The sequence below is a fragment of the Perca flavescens genome, chromosome 11, assembly GCF_004354835.1.
Source record: "Perca flavescens isolate YP-PL-M2 chromosome 11, PFLA_1.0, whole genome shotgun sequence".
In the NCBI taxonomy this organism is placed as follows: domain Eukaryota; kingdom Metazoa; phylum Chordata; class Actinopteri; order Perciformes; family Percidae; genus Perca; species Perca flavescens.
This window is the reverse complement of record NC_041341.1, coordinates 31641650-31665013: the sequence shown is the minus strand read 5'-3', so window position 1 is coordinate 31665013 and position 23364 is coordinate 31641650. Positions and strand designations below refer to the sequence as shown.

The following is a 23364-nucleotide window of genomic DNA, read 5'->3' as shown; positions in this document are numbered from 1 at the left end:
TCACAAATGACTGAGTCATTACTTTGTCCTCTCAAAGGGTGTCGCAGGAGAAAGAGGAGAGCAGGGACCTCCAGGTGTAAATGGATTCCAGGTGCGTAACTGTTTTTTTTAAATATTGTAGTGAGACGTGAGAACGTTACTAAAAGGTTAGTCTTGCTTTGCCAGACCCTCCTCCACAGCGCTGTGGAGGAGGGTCTGGCTACTCCACACAGCATTCGGGGATGGGAGGAAAACGTGCTGTGGTTTAATGGCATTTCTTTAAACCAATCAGAATCGTCTTTGGCGGTGCTAAACTCCGCACAGAGCCGCTGCAAAATAGTCGTGCGAGAGAAAACTCAGATTGGACAGATAGTCTAGCTGGCTGTCTGGATTTACCCTGCAGAGATCTGAGGAGCAGTTAACCACAGTCCTCAGAAATCCACCGGAGGTTAGAACGCCAACACAAAGAAAGCGGAAGGAAACAGAAAAGACATGCATCCGGCGGTATTTCCTGCAGCACCGGAGCAATCCCGGAAGTGGAAAATAAAGGATATAGACTACTAAAAGGTTAACAAATTGACTCTGAGACTGTAGATGTGAGAAATGTGTCCCAGTGTGCTGAGAAGCAGTGGTGGAATGTAACTAGGTACATTTACTCAAGTGCTGTCATTGAGTATACATTTGAGGTCTTTTCTCTTCATGCCACTTTCTACTTCTACTCCGCTAAAGCTGACAGCTTTAGTTACTAGTTACTTTACACATTAAGATTTGTGTACACAAAACACATGTAGTTTATAAAGTATGTTTTAGTATAAATTAAACTAGCCAACAATATAACGGCCTACAAGTCCAGCTGAAATGATTAGACCATTAAACACACAACTGTTTGGATCGTTTCCAGTTTCTAAACTCTGAGGGTTTTTCTGCATTGAGTACTTTTACTTGTATTACTTTAAGAACATTTTCCTGATGATACTTACATACTTTGACTTAAGTTACATTTTCATTGCAGGACGTTGACTTTCACAGTGTGGTGTTAGTACTTTTACTGAAGTAAAGGATCTGAATACTTGTTCCACCACTATGAAGAAGTGCTCTGATGGTTATGTTTGACTGACTTGTGTTCGCAGGGTTTGCCTGGAAACCAAGGCCCTCCTGGAGAGCCTGGAAAACCCGGTGACCAAGTGAGTGTGACGGAAGCTTTAAATGCAGCTTTGGACTAAATGACCCTGACTGAAGCACGCTCATTTCAATGTACTGTACAATCTTTAATGATTGCTGTCTGTTCCAATACATTTGTATTGTCACACAAGGAGCGTGATAGTGATCAGGACTCGGTTTAGACATAAATAATAGCATTGTTTGTTTCCTTCAGGGTATTCCTGGAGAGCTGGGTAACGTGGGCCAAATAGGACCAAGGGTAGGTGGACTTCACTGAGCTAAAGGATTCAGGCGGTTGGTAAAGTTGCATAGCTCAAACTGAAGCCAATGCTTTTTCTTCCCCAGGGGGAGCGAGGTATTCCCGGGGAGAGAGGAGAGCTGGGTTCAACTGGTCTGCAGGGACCCAAGGGTATCCCTGGTGCACCTGGTCCAGATGGGCCAAAGGTACTGTACTACTATTCCTAAAATATCAATATAATTAAATAACGATATGATCTAAAATCCCCCCTGGCCAATGTGGAGATGTGATCGACACATGCAGGTTGAGGTCACTGCTGTAAAATAAGGTTTAAATAGTCATTTTCTTTTTCCACCCTGCAGCAAATAATTCGTAGTTAGTAGTTCAGCCAGATGTAGCTTGTCCATCATTACGAATTTGAAGATATTGTGCAAAATGTAGAGGAGGTAAACAGTGTTGGGCAAGTTACTTCCAAAATGTAATACATTATAGATTACTAGTTACTGTCATTTGAGAGTAATTAGTTATATTACAATATTACTGTCTCTGAATTGTAATGCGTTACTCTACTTTTGCATTACTTTTGAGTTACTTTCACCAAAATAACAGCGGAAGTTTGACTTGGCAGCTAGCTTGTGAATTTCACCACTGGATCAATAAAGTCTCATCTTTATCCACTTTAATACATCACAGATTATTCATAATATTTTGTATAATTAATATGAATATGCAAAGTAACTAAAGCTATAAAAAATAGATAAGTAAAATGTACAATAGGCAAGTAAGAGAAAATGAAAATACTCAATTAAAAGTACCTTACAGTTGTATTGAAGTAGACTACGGCATTGTTGTAAAATGTTTGTTTAAAGCACTTGAATAAGAAATTCATGTTTAGTTTAAAACAGTCTAAAGGAAATTGTCAATTATAGTGTGATTAAAACTCACTATTTACATTATTTACAGTACTTGATTACAGCTGATATGTGAAAAGGTCCACAACCTTATTTGTTTAACAGTAATTTAGTTTTACTGCGAACCGTCACAGGAAGTGCTTTTATTTTGAAGTAGCCTACACGGAAGTTGTCGGTTGTGTACCTTGTGTACTCTTGCTAGCTTACTGAGATGCAACTGTTATGCATGTTGTTGATGCAACAAATACTGTCTATGGATACAACATGTCCGTCAAGCTAAGTTGCTCACTTTATTATTTGTGAAACTGCAACTGTAATAATTATTACCGTTCATGACAGAAACATATTGAACAGTAAATGGTCACAGTAAAAGACAAGCGTTTTTGGTCGTCAAGCCATTCCACTACAGGCAGAGTTACTCTCCACGGCTTTTTTCCGGTGAACAAATGTTTCGCGGTGTTGGGAAATTCTTAAAAAATGTTGCGTTAAAATGAGTTGTAACTCGCGTTACTGAGATTGTAACGGGTAATAATATTACCGAAATTTAATTAGTAATGCGTTATATTACTGCGTTACAGCAAAAAGGAATACATTACTGTAATTGCGTTACTTTTGTAACTTCCTTTTTATTGAAACTGTACATGTAGAAGTTTAAAGTGGAAACTATAAATGTTAGTGGGCAGTGTGTTTGGTTGTCCTGTTTAATGTCATACATGTTTTAAAGCAACGGTAACCTTGGTGTGTGTCTGTCCCTGAAGGGTAGTCCTGGTCCCCCTGGGACGCTTGGTGACATGGGTCCTCCAGGTCTACAGGGAATGCCAGGAGAGAGGGGCATCTCTGGCCCTTCTGGGCCTAAAGGGGACAGAGTAAGTTCATCATTATCTGCTTTTTGTTGCTGCCAGTTCCTATAATATATTTTTTTACAGCAGTGGTGTAGTCTACGTGATACGCAGATTTACGCAGTGTACCCACTAAGAAAGCTCCAGGATTTCCACATACCCACTTAAAAATGCTCAATGACACGCAACAACATACTTTCCATTATATTTTTGATATATGTTGAATTGTCATCTGTTTGATTTTTTCTTTGCATAGGCTAAATAAAGGTATTTCCACTGTAAACTGGTTCATAAAAGTGTATCAGAATGCAGGAAATTAAGTCTTTGACGCTCCCCCTGCAAAGTCCAATTCGGGCCCATATATATACATATACAGTTCAGTATACCCAATACAATACATTAGACTACACCACTGTTTTACAGTACACATAAATATATCTCGACTGCAAAATGGGTTTACTTACGCGGTTTCAAAAATTGTTTGAACCAATAGGTTGCAGTGAAAATGTGCTGTAGTCATTTTTTGAACAAGGTAGTTGTTTTTAAGTTGTAATATAGAAAAGTGACGCACACCAAGGGTTTGTGGTGAGGCGTTGATCACTGGAGGTAGACTTGAAAGTAAGAAGAAAGTGTTGCACACTCTGGCTCCATATGCATATATCTATTTATTCTGCCGGTGTTTTGGCCCTCAGGCCTTCTTCAAATCGACCTAATCAACTTAAGTTCTTCTTAAGTTTCAATCAACGGATCTGAGCTGTATGTCAAGTCCATGTCTGAGTTCAATGAATGTCCCTATAATAATTAAAGGAGCCTTACACCTGCTTTTCTGTCTTTTGTGTAGGGAGCACTTGGTGAAAAAGGATCAGAAGGTACAGCTGGGAATGACGGTGCACGAGTAAGTTAAATATGTAACACTCACACACATGAACAAGGAAGTTACATTAGACTAGTAAGAAACTCATGACCAAAATAGTCATACATTCTGTCGTTACTATTGTGTTAATTATGGATGGAATTATAGTGAAAGTAAATGATCCCCTGGCACCTGCTCCAGGACACCTAGGGGGGCCTCGGGACCCACTTTGAGAACCTCTGTATTACACTGTAAAATAAAATAGGTTTAATGAAGGATTTTCACACCTGTAAAAACTAATTTTCTCTAATTTTGTCTAATTTAAGAAAGGTATTTACAGTATTAAACTTGAATTTAACAGTTTAATGTATTGAATAAAAGATAAATATTTGTGAAATCATGATAAATATGTCTTTTTATGTGAAAACAAATTCATTCTATAGAAAAAAATTAATTAAGTATGGTTATTTGCAGTTTCAGGTTTTCAATGTTCTTTTACCAGAGACATGAACATTCACAGTCTTTTATGTATTTTTTTTTTTAAAAGGCAGTGTTCATTTGAGGCTTGTCGCAGCTTGTTCAAAGAAATTGTGTCCACTGACCTGACTGTAATGGTAACAGGGGTGAGCAGAGATCCAGATGTGTTTTCTGTTAACAGGGAGCCCCGGGTCCTGTTGGCCCGCTAGGATCCGCTGGACCCAGTGGTGAAAAGGTAGAGTCATTATTTTATTCCTAACACACATTAAGAGGCTGCCATTCACATCACGACGGGCTAAGGTGATGACAAGTTGTGTTTTGGGAAAGCAATGCTCTGCTGTTAATCCTTCTGCTTTTATTTCCTTGGCTGTGTCTTATAGCCTCCGGCGAAGGACAGTCTTTGGCTTGCATTTCCTATTCAAACATACAAAAAACAACTGCATTTATGGGGAAGCACAGGCCCAATGAATGGTTGTAGAAAAGCTTTTTAGTAAACTTGTAAAATCTTTGCAGGGTGAACCTGGACCCAAAGGACCACATGGACCCCCAGGATCCAGAGGAGTACCAGTGAGTAATTTAATAACGTTAAAATACAATTTTTATGGTGTTACTATCCCGCATTAGTGCACTGACCAGGAACCCGTTTCAGGAAGGAGGTTTAACAAACTCTGAGTCTAACCCTGAACTCTGAGTTGATTTACCCTGAGATAAGAAACTCAGACTTTTCGGTTCCAGAACAGCTGATTTGAGTTGGTTCAATCAACTCAGAGTAGGTGCACTCAGAGTTAAGCGTGTGCACCACCACAATAAAAAGGCAGCATGAATGGAGCCATGATCCTACGATTCACCATGGCAACAACCACAAACAAACTGGTCGGCAGAAATACTCATGCGCACATACAGCGAGTTTCAACATGAATTTGCGTGTGAGAAAATTGCTGCTAGAGTAAATGCTGGAGTTCCAATATAGTGTATTAATATCATATTTAATCATAAGTATAATATTACTGGTGAAATGGTATTGAACCTATAATCTAGGTAATAATTTAGGTGCAATCCTTCGGGCGAAAAAGTCCTAGGCCCACTAATCCCATTCTGAGGCTGCAGCACCATCATTAACAGAATTATAATTCATAATCTTTTATTTCAAAGGGTTTACATCATTCACCTGCAATATTGTGGCTCTTACTGGTTTGTGTCCAGGGAACACTACAAAAACGTTTAAAGAACGTTTCAGAGCGAGTCACATTCTTCTGACGGCGCTTTGCTACAGTGGCTTTACTAATATACTCCGCATCACCAATGTTGTAAAGAAAACTGCCGTTTGCAAAAAAAAACTTAATGCGACCCAAAGAATCTGCAGGGATGTAGAGCATGTCCATCCAGCATGGGCCAGACCTTCCTCCAAAATAACCTCGGGAAGGAACTTGTTTTGGTGGAACATGTCCACGTTCAAAAGTAGTTTTAGTCATGCAACAGAAGACTCAGATTGGACAGAAAGTCTAGCTAGCTGTCTGGATTTACCCTGCAGAGATCTGAGGAGCAGTTAACCATAGTCCTCAGAAATCCACCGGAGTTCAGAACGCCAACACAAAGAAAGCCCAAGGCAACGGATATCCTATTAAGTGAAATCCGGCGGAATTTCCGTAGGCAACGGAGCAATCCCGGAAGTGGAACGTCGAGGATATAGACTAGCTATCCGCCAACATGGCAGGTATATAGACAGTTTCACCTGCCAATGGATGAATTCAACCGCATTTGGCGTGCGGTTGAGTGGTAGTTTCAGGCCCTGGCAAAGATCAATCAAGCCTCATATATCTTTTGTCTACATGACGTGTTTTAAGGCCATGTTTATAGTGGCGATACAGAATAGGTGTACATTATTACAGCTCTTCAATATAATTATCTCTCTCCTACAACAGGGAGCGAGAGGCGACCCTGGCCCAATTGGTGCTGTTGGATTTGCTGGACCTCCTGTAAGTAGTCATTCACAGTCACATTGTTGTATTCTATTTCCTTAATATGATTTACGGCTCGTAATGACGCTCCAGGAAGTAAGGTAAAAGTCGAAACAGATTCAACTGGTTTTGATGTGTTCTTCTTAATATGACCAACATTTTACAGGGTCCTGATGGCCAACCTGGAGTCAAGGGAGAGCCTGGAGAACCAGGCCAAAAAGGAGATGCTGGATCCCCAGGTCCTCAAGGCTTGTCTGGTGCTCACGGACCTCCTGTGAGTTGCACATGTGAAGACACAAGATGAATAACGCTCCTGAGATTACTTTAAAAAAAAGTTGTTTTCTTGTATTATTACGCAGGGTACTACTTGATATTAAAACATTTATATCGGGGCGGAGCCAGACATTGTAAACTTTCAGGGCTAGGCCCAGATCTGGGGAGGTATTTACCCTATTTTCAAGGCATTTAATAATAGAACACCTACAAATCTGTAAATTATTTGGGAAAAACATGGTGGTTGCCAACGGGAAAAGAAATCCTCCTATAGAGCCTATCCTTTTTAGTATGTAATAGTTCTACTAGTTCTAGTTCTTCATCATTCTGAAACCAGATCACAGCAAATGTTGAGGATGATACATTTTCACTCCTGCCTCCTAAAAAGAGCCAAACATTGTCTGATGTTACTATATTGAAGTTACATAATGTAGTTAGAGTAGAAGTAGAGTTGTAGAGTAGAATTTTGGCGTAAACAGCATTACTAATCTTGAGTAACAGAATTAATGGCGATATTACCCCAGTAATAGAACTTTGGCTCCATTGATTTGCCACTCCAGTCAGAGAAGCTGAGGGGAAATTACACAAAGTTTAAGTTAATTTAAAACCTAAAAGATTAGGGTCTTTTTGGAAAACATTCAGGGCTGGAGCCCCAGAAGCTCCTGGTCTACAGTATATACTATTCATTTGGTCAACTTTGGAAGTCTTACTGAATTCATTCCTGCAAAACAACTTCTCATGGCTGTACTGTTTGTCTTCCAGGTTCCAGAGAGGTCAGCTTTCACCTTTTGTAAATCTGATGAATGCGTTTCTAATCGAGTGTTGTTTTTGTAGGGGCCAGCTGGTGTTGCTGGACTGAAAGGCGGAAGAGGAACACAGGGAGCACCGGTAAGATCATTTCATAAATACAGCAGTCTAACGATAAGGTGACATTACATGGAGTAGACACAAATTCATGAGCACAGGAAGCTGTCACTCCTGATTGTTCTTATTCATCTTATGCACAGTTTAATACCTGATACCTGAACTTCAAACATAGCATTCTGTTCTTGTGAAGCAGTATCTGAGGACCTGGTATAATTGTTTGCTTCCAGGGCCCCACTGGCTTTCCTGGATCTGCAGGACGAGTTGGCCCCCCAGGCCCCACTGTAAGTACTGCCTTGAGTTTGTATCAAAACACAGTTAGAGTAACAGGAAGACACATCTGTCAATAGGGCTGCAACGTTATGTTTTTTTTTTCCCTATTTGATTTTTTTTTTTAAGATAAATGGTTGCTGATTCGATTTATATTGTGGTTTTCATGTTACATTACATTGTGGTTTCACATATATTTGTAGTATTTGAAGGCCTTGGTATCTTTTAAATGTTGGAAAGTGCTTGTTGCATTATCTAACAGCATTCCTTTCATGCCAGGGTCCAATTGGAGAAGCCGGACCCCTTGGACCTCCTGGGAAAGAGGGTCCTGCTGGTCTGCGTGGAGACCATGGAGCCCCTGGGAGACAAGGAGAGCGAGGACCAGCAGGGCCACCCGGAAGCCCAGGAGACAAAGGGGACTCTGGAGAAGACGGACCCACGGTAAACTGATAGATAGTTGCAGGACATTTTACATTTTAGTTGACAGTTTCAGACAAATTGATTCATACCTAAACCTAGAGCCTGGTATCATTCAAAATGTTTCGATACCAGTAGAGATTCCATAACTTCAATGCCGGTTCCTGAACGATTTTATTAAATTAATAAAAGAAATATAAAAAGACATTACACATTACGGTATAAGATCAGTGGGGTTTTTTTCAGCACCTTTACACCTATCTTACGCACATTGTAGTCAAGCCTCTCAACACACAACGGCACACACACAGAGCCCGTCTCCGTGCTTAACGCAGGGTTTTTCCTCTATGCCTCTACGATGTGTAACGTTAGACAGCCAATCAGCAGCATTATTAGATCTTGGTACAAGCCTGCTGCATGCTTATTGGCTCATGAGATTTATTCCTTTTGGTATTGAATGACGAGGCATTTTTCCATGCTCGATACGCTAGAGCATAGAATTTAGCATATTGAAAGCAATCAGTGTCTGTTGCAACTACTCAATCATAACTATGGGTTATGTTGCCTTGATTTAAAAAAGTTGGCTGGTTGTTATATATTATATCAAGCTGGAAAACATAGAGATCTTTTTAATCAATAATATTAAAACTGGACTCCATCAGGGTTATATCTAAATATCTGTGTGTGTGTGTGTGTGTGTGTGTTGTGTTGTGTTGTGTTGTGTTGTGTTGTCTGCTTTAGGGTCCTGATGGTCCTCCAGGCCCAGAGGGAACTACAGGACAGAGAGGCATTGTGGGTCTTCCTGGTCAGAGAGGAGAGCGCGGGATGCCAGGCCTTCCAGGACCTGCGGTGTGTATTCTGCACATCATGTCCTCGTTTGAACATGAATCCTATTCATCCTGTCACTACCTCTCCTCTCAGTGCTTCTACAGCGAATAGAGCTCAACAGTGACCGCCCACTTTTTGAACGGCTTTGGTTCTAGAAGGGATTTTTACCATTCGATATCTCCATTGACTTTTCATAAAATGCTTAAATAAAGAGTTTTGGAGCTGGAAAGCTGCCAGATGAGTCGTGACCATAAAACATTTGATTTGGCGCAAAAGAACATTTAAAAAAAAAAAGGCAAAAAGGCAAAAGGTACAAGACTGTGTACAGGCACGATCATAGACTTTAATGGTAGCAGCTCACTACCTGTTCGCAGGTACTGTTAGTGCTACACTGTTACACGACCCCCTGAAATCGGATTTCCGAGCTCGGAACTCGGACAACCTCGCAGAACCCTGAGTTTAAAATCCAACGTGGCTGCTCCGTGCATCAACAGGGGGTCAGCCCTATGCTCCCACAGTTCCCACATTTCTAAGATTTTCTTAAAATTAGGCCCTATGTCAGGGTTAGGGTTACATTCTATCTGTAGTCCATTGCTACTGGATAATAGGTTGGGTGTAATTGGCTACCAAATTGGGAGAAAGGGCGATAAAATCTGATACAAATTTATCAAAAAGTAAATGTGGGAACATAGGGCCGTGGGAACATAGGGCCTATTTTCCAGTGAAAAAAAAAAAACCCTGATAAATGTGGGAACATAGGGCTGTGGGAACATAGGCACGCTCCCCATCAACAGTTGTGAAAGCTGTAGTAACATACAGTTACTAGCACTTCTGTCTCATTTGTGTCTCACTTAGTCATACACACAGTCCTGTCCAACTTCTATCTGTGGACATGTTGCTGCGCTGTTAACTGGTGGTACTGCTAACAATGGCTAACCTGGCTAGAGCTAACTCCACAATGAAAAATCAGACTTGTAAATGGAACGCATTCAACTCGGGTGTGACGTCATTCCCAGCTCTCGACTTCAGAGTTCCGAGGCAAATGGAACGCTCTATGTAAACAATTCCATGGTAACAGCGAGTTGGACCAATCAGAGAGGTTACTGTTACACTTGGGATTGTGGGTAGTGTAGTATTTCTCCATAAGTCCGTGAATAAAACATGCTTTTCTCTAAACGAGGTTGATTTCATACGGACCTGGGGCTTCTACAGGGCCATAAAACCTTTGTTTTTTAAAATCTCGTCGCTCGTCATCAGTCTACCTCGGATTGGTTTAGACATTATGGCTAATAATCAAAATCCTTATGGAGAAAATTAATGCTTTTTTAGTTTGTTTTTTTACTTCCAGAGCCACACTGATGAGCTCTATAGCTGATATGTATTTTGATACATAATGGTACTTTCTTTTGTTGTTTTTCACTATCCCTATCATCCTAATTTATTTATCAAATAATTTTTCCAATCCAGAAAGTTTTAGTGTCTTTCTGTTTTTCTCCTGATAGTGTCAAATCTTTTCTATGATGTGTTTGTCTTTGACATTTGTCTCGATGTCACTGTAAATGAGGGCCGCCCCTCAGTGATTTCTCCAGTATTCATAAAGGTTGAATAATTTAGTGTGTTTCATGTGATACGGCCCTTTTAGTGCTGCGTTGTGAGTGGCCTGCTTCTTGTTTTTGTTTTTTTAGGGGCCCCCAGGAAAACAAGGATCCGCAGGAACACCTGGAGATAAAGGCCCCCCAGGTCCAGTCGGTGTCCCGGGTGCTAACGGACCTCGTGGTGATCCTGGTCCTGATGTGAGTACAACTTCTAAATTAGTTGCAGTTTTCAGACGATATCACCTAAAGTGTGTGTGTGTGTGTGTGTGTGTGTGTGTGTGTGTGTGAGATGTTAACAGCTGTGTTAATGTTTCCTGTCTGGTCCTCAGGGCCCTGCAGGAAGTGATGGTCCACCAGGAAAAGATGGCGTTCTGGGACAAAGAGTAAGATACAAAGAGAATGAAAATGTGACCCGTATGTTGTGTCTCACACTGCGAGTGACTGATCGGTGTTACCTTTCCAGGGAGACCGAGGAGATCCTGGTCCAGAAGGTTTGCTTGGTCCTCAGGGACTTCCTGGCCCTCCAGGTCCTGTCGGTGCACCGGGTGATGCTGGACGGAGAGGAGACGCTGTAAGTGTGTGTGTGTGTGTGTGTGTGTGTGTGTGTGTGTGTGTGTGTGTGTATACAGTATTACAATGTCTTTGTAATGTCTGTTTTTTTTGCTTTTCTGTTGTGATTTAATTACCATTCATCTATTTTAGCAAGGCTGACATTTTGGTTTTATTTTTATCTTCTACATGTTAAAGACAAATGATTGAACACAAGTTTGAGATAAAAAAAAGAGAGGTGTATTTGGAGTTCTCGAGTTGCTGGCAGACGTCTGTGTTCCCTGGAGCCTTTCTAATGATGGGACTTATTTGCAGGGCTCAAGAGGACCCGTTGGTCCCCCGGGCTCGGCTGGGAAGAGAGGATTAGTGGTGAGTCTTCGACACGTAGTTACACAGTTCACTTACATACATTAGCTGCAACGCAGATATTCAAAACCATCATGTCAATCGTTCTAATTCAGGGACCCCAAGGACCAATGGGAGATAAGGGTGACCTGGGAGATCATGGAGAGAGAGGGCAGAAGGGACATCGAGGCTTCACTGGTCTGCAGGGTCTTCCTGGACCTCCTGTAAGTTGATTATGCTGACTCATCTCCCTGACTAGGTTTACATGCACACATAATATTCTGTTTTTTGTTGTTGTTGCCCTTATTCTGATATTTGCGCACAAAATCCTGTTGATATCCAAAACGTTCATAATGTTAAACCACTTAGCATTACGACAGCCACAGGTTTTGGCGAATTTTATAGGAACGCTAAGGGGTTAAAAGTTAAAAGTAGCTGTGTTTCTTCTTCTTTTTGTGCATACATCTCTGCTACGCAGCCCTGCAAACTGTGGGCTGCTTGGTTTACGCACAACAACCATAGCAACGCACAAAGCTGACCGTGAGCCGTAAACAGGCAAGAGGCCATAAACTGTCACAAACTGTTGCAAACTGCGCTAAAACCCCAATTGAGACTCATATTCTGAACATACTGTATATATGTCCGAAGAATGCCTCTAAAACCCAAATAATACTGGCATATCACACATATCTTAATCAAAAGTGCTATATTCAGAAAAAGGCCTTACAAGGAATATCCAAACACAATATGCTGTTTACATGACCTGTATCGGATTCAAAATATTGTCATATTTGGAATAATAGTGAAATATTAGTGTGCCCACCCTGTGCTCACACTTCTTCTCCATTGTTCAGATTGACAACTGTGTTCTAAAATGACAATATGTTTGGGGCAGTCGACAACAGTTTAAATGCATTCACTTAACTTTGAATGGCTTCTGGTTCATATTCGTCTTAACTGTCACGCAGAGCATCAAACCTATGGACAGGCACCAAGTGCACTTGTGGGGTGACATCAGACTGTAGTGCAGCAGTTCAGGAGAGGCTCCAAAACCTTCAACATATTCACCCTTTCATTTAAGTATAGAAAGTTTACAACTCCAACTCTGAGGTCTGGGTAATTCTGACTGAGGACATCCCTGCAGTCATGCCAAGGTTGGATTTATCAATCAGCAATCATTTTCGATCCAAGGTGTCGGACCATAGAGAATATTACAGCAGGTGAAAATCTACGGTCTGACGTAAATGACAGTTTTTTTGGTTTTGCATTTTGTCGCTTTAAAAAACCCTAAAACCTTATTTCAAAGTATTTGTCTTTAATTCATTCAGTTGTATTTAGAGTGTCAAATGAAATCCATTAACAATCTTTAACATTAAATATTCCTGAATGAATAATTATTAAGTTATTTAACACTCAAACTCTGCTAATGTGCTTTTTGGGGACTGTGTGGATGTGGTTTGATCACATTTGATTGACAGAGCTGGCAGCAACAGCAAACAAGCCCACAACTGCCATGTCACGGTTTTGATTGAGGTATTGCTAAATCCTGATTGGTGCAGAGGCTGATTGACAGAACTGGTTGTAATTTGGTTGATTAGCTGAAGAGTTTTTGGAGCTTGCATTTTCTCTCTTGCAAACTGGATCACCTACTTTCAAACTGAGCCTTTCGTTTCTTCAATCCATCTAAATGGAGAAAAAAACTATATTGTGTATGATATAGAATATAAAACATAAGCATAAATCAGATGATGATGTTTTGAGGAATAGTCTCCTACTGTATGGTGCAGTTACTATAACATGTAGGGCCCTAATCCACTTTTGCTAGTTTTAAGGCGGAAAGAAGTTTCCGTGTGCCGGGTGCATGGTTCAAAAGGGTTGCGCGTTTGTACTTTGGTGCATTGCTATTATGATGCCGGATTTGCACCGTAATATTTTTATTTGTAATCTTTTGCATGTTTGTGTGCTGCTGTGCTTCCCTGCGTGTGTGTGTGTGTAACAAGCATAGTGTGCGTGCGCTGTGCACGAGCCTTGGCACATTTTACTAATTTGCTGTTAAAATAACAATGAAATGCTGCTTGTTGGTCAACAGCGTGATCACTTCCCGCTGCCTCAAGATAGCAATACGCCCAGAATGCACCTGAACACACCTCCCTGTAAGACCAGCACACCCATGGGCGCAAAGATGGGCACAGGTGCGTTTGCTATTTAAACGACGTGGGCGCTGGACGGGAAATTGTGAACTGCGTCGGTCTTACACTAGCAAAAGACTCTTGCATTGGGCTTTGCGCTGTGCCGGGTGCAAGTTAGGGTCCATAAGGTCTCCAGCTTGAGGATCATCCAAACGGTCGTAGCCATCAAGCACAAATGCACCTGTGTATTCTGGGAAAACTTAAATGTATAAAGAGATGTTTTCATATTTACCTTTTCTTTTAGGGTACAACAGGTGAGCAGGGAGCTCCAGGAATCGTTGGACCAAGCGGACCCAGGGTAAATAAAGGCTAACCTTTCATTTGTTTCTGGAGGAAAACATGCTTTCTTTAATTTCACTTTTGTGGTGATATAATGGGTTTGTCAAGGAACAAACACAATACATGTTTTAGGTTTATTTTAGCAATCATTTTGGAATCCAACTCCTGATTTGAAGGCTAAAGATTAACGGTGTTTAATATGAATATGACTCAGGGGCCTCCTGGACCTATCGGGCCTTCTGGAAAGGAAGGATACATTGGCCAGCCTGGACCGATGGGGCCTCCTGGAACCCGAGGAATCAGCGGAGAAATCGGACCGGAGGTACTTGCCCGTTACACAGAGTTGAACTGTATGTGAAGTGAACTAATAAAAAGATTGTAGCGAATGGAGTTGAAAGAAACAGCCAGTAGCACAGCCAGATGTTAGGAAAGATCAGACAATATGACGATGAACATCTTTCCAACAGATTTTCGGTGAGTAGGAAACAAGGGAACGCTAGAAGTGTCCGATTAGTGTCTCTCCAAAGTTTTGACTAGAGATGTTCCGATAAAATTTTTTCCTTTCCAATACCTGAACTTGGGAATCGGCCGATACCAAGTACCGAACCGATACCAGTGTGTTAAAAAATACACATATTTTTTAAACAGCTGTATACTACTTACCCTGTATGGATGTGATATGATTGTTAATAATTCTTGTTTGGTCTGGCTTGGGTTAAACTCTATGTAAAACATGAACAAACTTAAACAATGAACGCCATCGAACCTTCTTTTATTATCTAGTTTGCCAGTTAGTCATAACGGAAAAAGAACCTAAATAAAACTACTTTAAAGTAGATTTTATTCTGAGATAAATTACGTGGTATCGGATCAGCGCATACACTCCAGTACTTGCCGATACAGTGGCTTTTCAGATACTGGTATCGGAATGGGAACATCTTTAGTTCTGACCAGTAGATAAACACATAAAAGCTACACATGTAGAAAATATGTATCTCCACAGGGCCCTCCAGGAGAGCCTGGCCCCGCAGGCCCCCCTGGTCCCCCAGGACCTCCCACAGCTGCTATGGATGACCTCTTTGGCGGCGGCCCTCAGGATTACGACTCGGGCCCCCCTCCTCCTCCGGAGTTCAGCGAGGACGAGGCTCTGCCCAACAGCAACGCGTCCAGCATAGTGGCCGTGGACCCAAGCATCCACGCCACCCTGAAGGCCCTCAGCAGCCAGATCAACAGCATGAAGAGCCCCGACGGCAGCAGGAAGCATCCTGCCAGGACCTGTGACGACCTCAAGAGATGCTACCCCGACAAGAAGAGTGGTGAGTGGCAGCGACAGGGTGTGTGGGACAGGATGGGGGGGGGGCAATGTATCGCAATATTTTCTGTGGCAATACCGTAAAGATGCACGGTGCCAAGTATCAATCTTTTTTTTTTTTTTTAAGATTTGCAATAAGGGGTTGGAATCGAACCCTGGGCCGCTGCGGTAAGGACTGAGCCTTAGTACATGGGGCGCATGCTCAACCAGGTGACCTGCCAGGGCGCCCCAGTATCGATCTTTTATTATATAAATTGCACATGAGAATTTAACGTTTTGATACCAGAATAACAAAATCAATAGTTTTTTCGGTCCACTAGATCAGTGTTTCTCAAATAGAGGTACGTGTCCCCCTAGGGGTACTCTGGAGGACTGCAGGGGGTACGTGAGATATTTAACAAAATGTTTAATAGTTACGAACATTGTTCCTCTTGATGTAAATGTGACATTTGTGTTGCCTTTTTTGGACCTAATCTTGTCTTCCTTCCTTCTACTGTCCTACTTTTTACAAGTTTCTCGCTTTTTTCTTCTTATGTCACTGTTTTTTGAAGTTTTTGATACTATTTTGACCTATTCTTGCCTTACTTCCTCCCTTCTTTCCACCATCTTTTTCCAAGTTTTTTACAGTTTTTGTCTGTTTTTCTCATTAGCATTTAAATGTTTTTTTCAATTACAAGGCTGTTGTTTAGTAAATCTATCAGTAACAGCGCTGTACTGTTCGTCTTTATATAGACACTTTTTTTTCTACCGAAAAGGATTAGCGCTGGTCAGGGGGTACTTGGCTTAAAGAAACAATCCAAAAGGGGTACATTATTGAAACAAGTTTGAGAACCACTGCACTAAATGGTGCAGTTGAGAGACATTTGTCTTCTTAGATAAAACAAATGTTGACAAAGTTTTCCTTTGGGGACAAAATTGGAAATTGGATAAAAGGAAATAAATTGCAATATATCGCAATGTCGAAAATTGCAATAATATCATATTGTGACATAAGTTTCGTGATAGTATCGTATTGTGGGGTCTTTGGTGATTCCCACCCCTATCACCGAGGAAGGTGGAGGAGGAGCGCTTGGGAAGATGTTACACTGCTTAAAGAGAGAATACTGTACAGGAAATCTGTCTTCTACATATTATAAATGTACAAAACAGAACTGAACGACGATAGACGATAGGCCAATTAATCGGCCGATTAATCACACACACGTACACGTGTGCTGATGTGTGCACATGAACATGACATACCAGGGATCAGCTGAGGATCAGTCTGCACTCACAAGGCCACCAAAAACCCACAAATAAACAAAAAAAGTCTGCGGAAAACATCTGCAGGTAGCCTCGCAGCGTGTCTGCTGTAGAACAAAGTTAGCGCCCAACCTTGTGTCGATGATATATGTATCGGAATCATGTCAAAATAAATCAGGGACGCGGTCAAAAGTTCCACGTCCATAATTCCCAATCATTCTGTTGTGTAGGCGAGTACTGGGTGGATCCAAACCAAGGCAGCGTGGAGGACGCCATCCAAGTGCACTGCAACATGGACACCGGAGAGACCTGCATCACGGCTAACCCATCCAGCATACCTCGGAAAGTGTGGTGGAGCGCTTCCAGGAACAAACCTGTGTGGTTCGGAGCTGACATCAACCGTGGAACACATGTGAGCAGTAACATTTTGACGATGGGGAAAAAAAGATGATGGTGGGGGAAAAAAAGAGGGGGAGCAAGGCCTCGTGAAGTGTCCTTAGACTTTATGGAAGAAGAATCTTGTGAAGAATATGTTCTTGTAATTGAAACATTAAGAGCTACAGACTTGGAAAAAACAAGGTTAGCTCAAAAAGGGGGCTGAACAACCACATTTTGTGGGGGGAGGGGGGAAATAGTGAAATTCATGTTGTATTATTAGTAGTGTTTCTTGGCTTACTGAAGGTTTTTTTTCTATAAATCCCTGTATTGATTGATTGATTGATTGATTGATTGATTGATTGATCTTTGTTTCTCTAGTTCACTTACGGCAACAAAAATCAGCCGGGAAACTCCGTCACCGTTCAGATGACTTTCATCCGCCTGCTCTCCAAAGAGGCGTCTCAGACCATCACATACCACTGCAAGAACTCGGTGGGCTATAAGGACGAGAAGGCGGGCAACTATAAGAAAGCTGTAGTCCTCAAGGGCTCCAACGATCTGGAGCTCAAAGCAGAGGGAAACAACCGCTTCAGATACACAGTGGTGGAGGACTCCTGCTCAGTAAGTTCCCACTTCCCAACAGTAGCTTTGCTCTTTTTTTCATTTTTATTTGTTATTAACTGTAAGACCGGCCTTATTCTATGTTTTTTTTTGTTCTCAACAAATCCTATAAAATGGACAAAACAAAGAGTCTGTCACCATTTAGCATCTTTCAGCTCATCGTTTTGGTTTTAAGGCTCACAACTTTACCGTTTTGGTTCAAGCTAACTGCTCTCATTAGCATCGTTTTTAGCGAAAAAAAACTGATGAACTGACTGTCCACTACCTGCCCAGCACCAAACGGCAGACAGACAGAGTTAGCGACTAGCTAGTGAACGTAGTGGAGCATTTAGCAGCTAAAGAGCCACATATTTCCCTCAGGAGTTGGTAAAGACCAAAAACAGAGCTAAAAGAAGAGAAAATATTGCACTTAACGTTCAACATAATCACAATTCCAAATGAATGTTTGTGTTGTTCTGTTTCTGCTGAATGTTTAAATAGGCAACCTTTTGCCATAACAATTATAAAAGGTGATACTATGTTAGTGGTGTTTACAGTTTGTTGTGCTGCCCTCTAGTGGCAAAAAACTAAAAGTCAAATCTCTCCAAACACTCTAGGCAGGACTAGAATATTGCACGTCTAGGTAGTGCAGGTAATTTGGCGACTTCAAAACATCAAGCGAGATATATTATATTGTAATTCCTTTCCATACGTTCTGCTCAGAGTAATCACAGTTCAGGGCTCTTTTGCCAACAGCACAGGGTTTCTCTCTCCCTCTTCTCTTGAGCCGTGCAGCAGCCAGTCAGCTGACACAGCCACTAAGCTTTATGCAAATGATACGTGATGAAGTCACAAATATACACATGGGCATATGACGTCATCTAGCGACTTTTTGAGCGAATGCTAGCCACTTTCATTGGAGAAGACTTGGCAACACTGGGTGCAGGGGTTATTTACAGCCAAAGAATAAAGAACATTTTGTGTGCTATAGTGAGCAGTTTTGGCAGCAGGTTTGTGTATATGGCAATGAGTCAAAATCAAATTACAGTGTGTAGCATTGATCGTAATAAAGGAACATGTCACCCAGTGCAACAGTGTGGCTCAACAATGGAACTCTATGGCATGGAGGAATAAAATATATCAGGCTTTGGATACACAGCCAATCAATTCATCGTTGGTTCGTGTCTTTTCAAAGGATTTGTTGACAATAAGAAACAAAAATAAAAAAACTAATGTCTAAAGCCTGTTCCCCTGAGCACAGAAAAAGTCATTAAACAATGTTTACCATTTCATTGCGATGCATTGCTCTTCATTGCAGGGAACAGTTACATTTAGTCACTGAACTTATATTTGTTAATCTTTTTTCAGCAACCAAATGGCAACTGGGGAAAGACAGTGTTTGAGTACAGGACACAGAAAACTGCAAGACTTCCTATTGTGGATATGGCCCCTGTGGACATTGGCGGCCCCGATCAAGAGTTCGGCATCGACATCGGGTCCGTGTGCTTCTTGTAAAATCGTCAGCAGGGATGCGTCGAGGAGAATCCTGAGACTATTGAACTGACAGCTGACACGATCAGCCCCATTGTACATACGAGTACTGAGGACTATTCTGGCCCTGTGGCAAGATATTTATTGTGCCTTTCATCCCAGTTCAAGACATCGGAGATTTGTAATTTAGAATGAATGTTTGGAATTTACTTCAAATTGGTAAAAATCAGAATCATTCCTCTGTCTTCTTGTATATGTTTGACCCCAAATGTAATGCATTTCGAGGCTCACTATGGTGAAGTTTGGTCCAAAGATATTACCCTTTAATTTTATTTTTTAATAAAACAACATTGCCAAAGATATATGCAACATTGCCAAAGATGAATGAATATGAAAGCTTTAAAATGGTGGTTATACCTGCTGTTCATAGGCTTTAAGAAATCCCACCAAAGCCATGTCCCTTCACTTCTATTTTTTACAGATTTGTCTATTTGTTTTTTTTGTGTGAAATGTTTGCATATACAACAACATTGTGGTGCTATTGAGGATACAAATACAACCGATAATGCGTTCACCGACGCAGGTATTTTTTCAAGACAGTTTTGATGAACCAATGTCTGTATCCAGTTATTTTAAACTCTGTACCAATCACGTAGAACATTAAAGACACATTAAGACTGTCAATTTCTCAGTGTTAGCTACCTCGTCACCGAAACTGAGAAACATGACACTACATGTAAATCTTTTTTCACAGGTGCTGTTTTGTAAGTAGTGTGATCCTTGTGCACTCCTCCCGGCTGCGCGGTACAGGGCAGGGTGTGGGGATACCAATAAAGATCTTTCCGTCAACGACGGAGAGACGAATGAGGTGTCGTGTGAGTGGTGTGTGGTGATTTGTTACATTTTTCTTACTTCCTTCAATTTCAATATCGTACAGTAAAAGGTAGCAGAGAATATTCTATTTGTATGCATGTCAGTTCCCCCTTTTCAGTACCCTGGACTTATATGCTCTTGAAATCCTTATAATCAGTTTTATAGAATGAGCTAGCTGTGAGTGCCTGTTTGCTTTGTATTTTTATTTTTTTTACTATGCAACAAATTAAACAAATTGCTTGTTAATCCCCCCAAGCTCTTGTCATATTGATTCAGGTATAGTTAGCTCCTTTACGCTTGCCATTTTGCACACAAAATCAATTTTAGACATTTTGTAGTTAAAAAAAACATTTATAATGTTCAATTGTTTCTAATGTAAGAGGTTTGTTTTACATTTTCATGAACGTGTCCTCAAGTAATTTCATTGTGACCATTTGGTTCATATTGGAGTATATTTATTATAGATTTGTAACTTTTGTGAGGCTTGACTGCCTGAACACCCCAGAGGCAGAGAGAGGAGGAGGAGGAGGAGGAGGAGGAGGAGGAGGAGGAGGAAGGAGCTTTCCATAACTGGAAGCAGATGCATTTCATTCTTGGAAAATAAATATTGAAAATACTTCCCTCAGCCTGTTCTTGTTTGAGAAGAGTTTCTTTAAAGAAAACTTACCATACTAGAATAATTTCAGCCTCAAGACGGTATGTGAAAACCTGAGATGAAAAACCCAAAACACAGAGATGAAGGAAAGAAAATGTGATGTTGGACTATACATAAATTTCACTTAAAAGTGAAGTGCTCCTGAGAGCAAGACAAGGAGTCTAGAGTAATGTACTATGAAGCTGAACTTACAGCAATGATTTGGGCTAAATGCTAATGTCAGCATGCTAACATGCTCACAATGAAAATGCTAACCTGTTGATGTTTGGCAGGTAATGTATTTGCCTGGTCGCTATCTTAGTTTAGTGTTACCGTGCTAACATTAGCTAATGTGCACTTAACACAAACGAATGGAAACATGGAATAGAACTATTATTTACAATGGTCACCATCTTGAGGTTTTAGCATGCTAACATTTGCTAATTAGCACTGAACATAATGGAAGTAGAGTAATGTTTACTATGGTCACCATCTTAATGTTTTAGCATGCCAACATTTGTTAATTAGCGCGGAACATAAAGGAAGTAATGTAATGTTTACCATGGTCACTATATTAATGGTTTAGCAAGCTAACATTTGCTAATTAGCACTGAACACAAAGGTAGTAGCCTAATGTTTACCATGATCACGATCTTATTTTAGCGTGTTAGCATGCTAACAGTTGCTAAATAGCACTGAACACAAAGGATGTAGTGTAATGTTTACCATGGTCACCATCTTAATTTAGTGTGTTAACATGCTAACATTTGCTAATTAGTTGTGATGGCCAAATGAAGCTTCATTAACCATGTTCTGTATTTTGCGAGTCCACTAGATGACACTCAGATTTCCATTCCTTGAGCCTTTTTCTTTAAACCAAGACTGCCATCTTTAGTGGGGTAAACAAATACAACTAACGGTTAATGAAGCATCATACTAATTAGCACTAAATATACCAATATACGCTCCACCGTTTCACTCACCAATGACAAAACTATGAGATACCTAACACCATACTACATAATATAATTTCACCAATCAAGATGTATTAGTTACTCCATAACCATATACAAGTAGACCATAAATGTTATACAATTACTGCTATCACTCCTAACACTGAATTGAAAACAAACTGTTGTACAGGAGGCATAGCCCATGGAAACTTCTTCCACCTGAAAATACATTGTTTGGCTCATCACTACCTTCTAGATGTGTAGAGGAGTGGATGAATGGCTGTACATGTAGTGAAACTACTATACAAATGTTTTCTTATATCCTGTCCAATATTTTGTACCCATATATTTGTTAGTCTAACCAACAGGAGGCAGAGAGAGCTAATAAATATGCCTAAGTACTTCTGTGTTAAAGATGAGAGTTAGACCAGGTTGCTACAGTTACTTTCCACCGCTGATAAAGTGTAATATTACGTGTAGCAAGACAACATTAATTGCTGTCGCCACTGACAGGACACAGATGTTGTCAGTTACCGTCTGGTTCTGGCTCTGACCACGGGGAACAGTGACGGGACAGCTCGCTTCAACGCAGCGTAAACAACTCAGGAAAATAATGTCTGTGTCGCAAATGTATCCGTCTCTGCAGTCATTTCAACCACTGAATTGTAACGCGTTACTCCCATCACTGATGGACACCATGAATCACCATTTTTTCTTATCATCCATTTCATTTTTAATATCATTATGTTTCGGGGGGTGGGGAGTATTTGTTTACGGGACTGTGTTCGTTACCTGTCGCCCCTTGGTGACTGATGTCGATGTCTGTCTTCCACATGGTGCAGAACGCGTGATGAGGTTCTATATACTGTCTATGTGAGGTAGCCTGGACATGTGGAGGAAAGGCCATCTCTCCCGATAAGAAATCGTTCCGAACCTTTTTTTGAGGCGATTCAGCCATGGCATGCAAGCCTACAGTTATCCGGACAGCCTGGCTTGCTGAGGCACTGAATTGAATTAAACGCGCGAAGCATTTGGCTAGGACGGGTAGGTGGGCGCAGTGTTAAAATGCAGCAATCTGATTGGCCGAAAGCTTTTTACTCCACTGCTCAGCGGCAGACTCAACGTCATAGATGTTGTCCGTACACGATCTGTGCTGCCCTTTTACGGTGCTGCCTGCACGATCCGTTCTGCACTTGCGCAAAATGTTCGCGCATGCGCTGTTGTACGAGGATTTACGACACTGCACGATCTGTTCCGCGCTTCCGGTCGACAGCCTCCACAGGCAAGCTAACGTTAGTTCATATATATATGTATCTATGACATTAGTTTAGCTAACAGCTAATTCGGCTAACCGCTAGCTGAGACAGCATGTAATAACTTTAAAAGACCCTCAAAATAAAACTTGAAAATAAACGTTAACATATATAACAGCTGTTACGTCAGTTCTACTTTACTTTTGCTCATTTAAAATACAATCACTCAATATTTGTCTTTATTGTTATTACTGTAAAGTCTTAATTTAGCTGTAGCCTGCTTTTCCCATTAAGTTTGACTTAATCTAGCTGTCAGCTAGCGGTTAGCCAAATTAGCTGTTAGCAAAACTAACATTAGCTTCCCGGTGGAGGCTAGCCATAGGCTAGCGTGGAACAGATTGTGCAGGTCGTCTCCTCAGTAAAACAGTATTATCTTGCGCATGTGCAGAACGGATCGTGCAGGCAGAACGGATTGTGTACCGACATTTAGATCAGTAGATTGCATAGAAACTGAAACCGGAGAAATGTGAGATGCAATAAAATGCGTACCTAGAGAGCAGCGAATCGTACAAGCGTACTTAAGCAGAGTAGGAAAAATGCATA

The 23364-nt window shown here is 41.1% G+C and overlaps 1 protein-coding gene across 1 annotated transcript in view; it reads left to right on the top strand.

Moving 5' to 3' along the window:
• Window positions 1–20269, top strand: part of col5a2a (collagen, type V, alpha 2a) — a 59325-nt gene extending 39056 nt beyond the window's left edge. The window contains exons 30-54 of the mRNA XM_028590570.1: window positions 38–91; window positions 1110–1163; window positions 1355–1399; window positions 1486–1584; window positions 3048–3155; window positions 3970–4023; window positions 4640–4693; window positions 4972–5025; window positions 6381–6434; window positions 6583–6690; window positions 7524–7577; window positions 7784–7837; window positions 8103–8264; window positions 8982–9089; window positions 10754–10861; window positions 10993–11046; window positions 11127–11234; window positions 11528–11581; window positions 11674–11781; window positions 13991–14044; window positions 14240–14347; window positions 15029–15341; window positions 16810–16991; window positions 17336–17578; window positions 18926–20269. Of these exons, the coding sequence (XP_028446371.1) occupies window positions 38–91; window positions 1110–1163; window positions 1355–1399; window positions 1486–1584; window positions 3048–3155; window positions 3970–4023; window positions 4640–4693; window positions 4972–5025; window positions 6381–6434; window positions 6583–6690; window positions 7524–7577; window positions 7784–7837; window positions 8103–8264; window positions 8982–9089; window positions 10754–10861; window positions 10993–11046; window positions 11127–11234; window positions 11528–11581; window positions 11674–11781; window positions 13991–14044; window positions 14240–14347; window positions 15029–15341; window positions 16810–16991; window positions 17336–17578; window positions 18926–19072 (2541 nt within the window). The 3' untranslated portion in view covers window positions 19073–20269. The remainder of the gene's footprint in view (window positions 1–37; window positions 92–1109; window positions 1164–1354; window positions 1400–1485; window positions 1585–3047; window positions 3156–3969; window positions 4024–4639; window positions 4694–4971; window positions 5026–6380; window positions 6435–6582; window positions 6691–7523; window positions 7578–7783; window positions 7838–8102; window positions 8265–8981; window positions 9090–10753; window positions 10862–10992; window positions 11047–11126; window positions 11235–11527; window positions 11582–11673; window positions 11782–13990; window positions 14045–14239; window positions 14348–15028; window positions 15342–16809; window positions 16992–17335; window positions 17579–18925) is intronic.
• Window positions 20270–23364: the final 3095 nt, after the last annotated feature.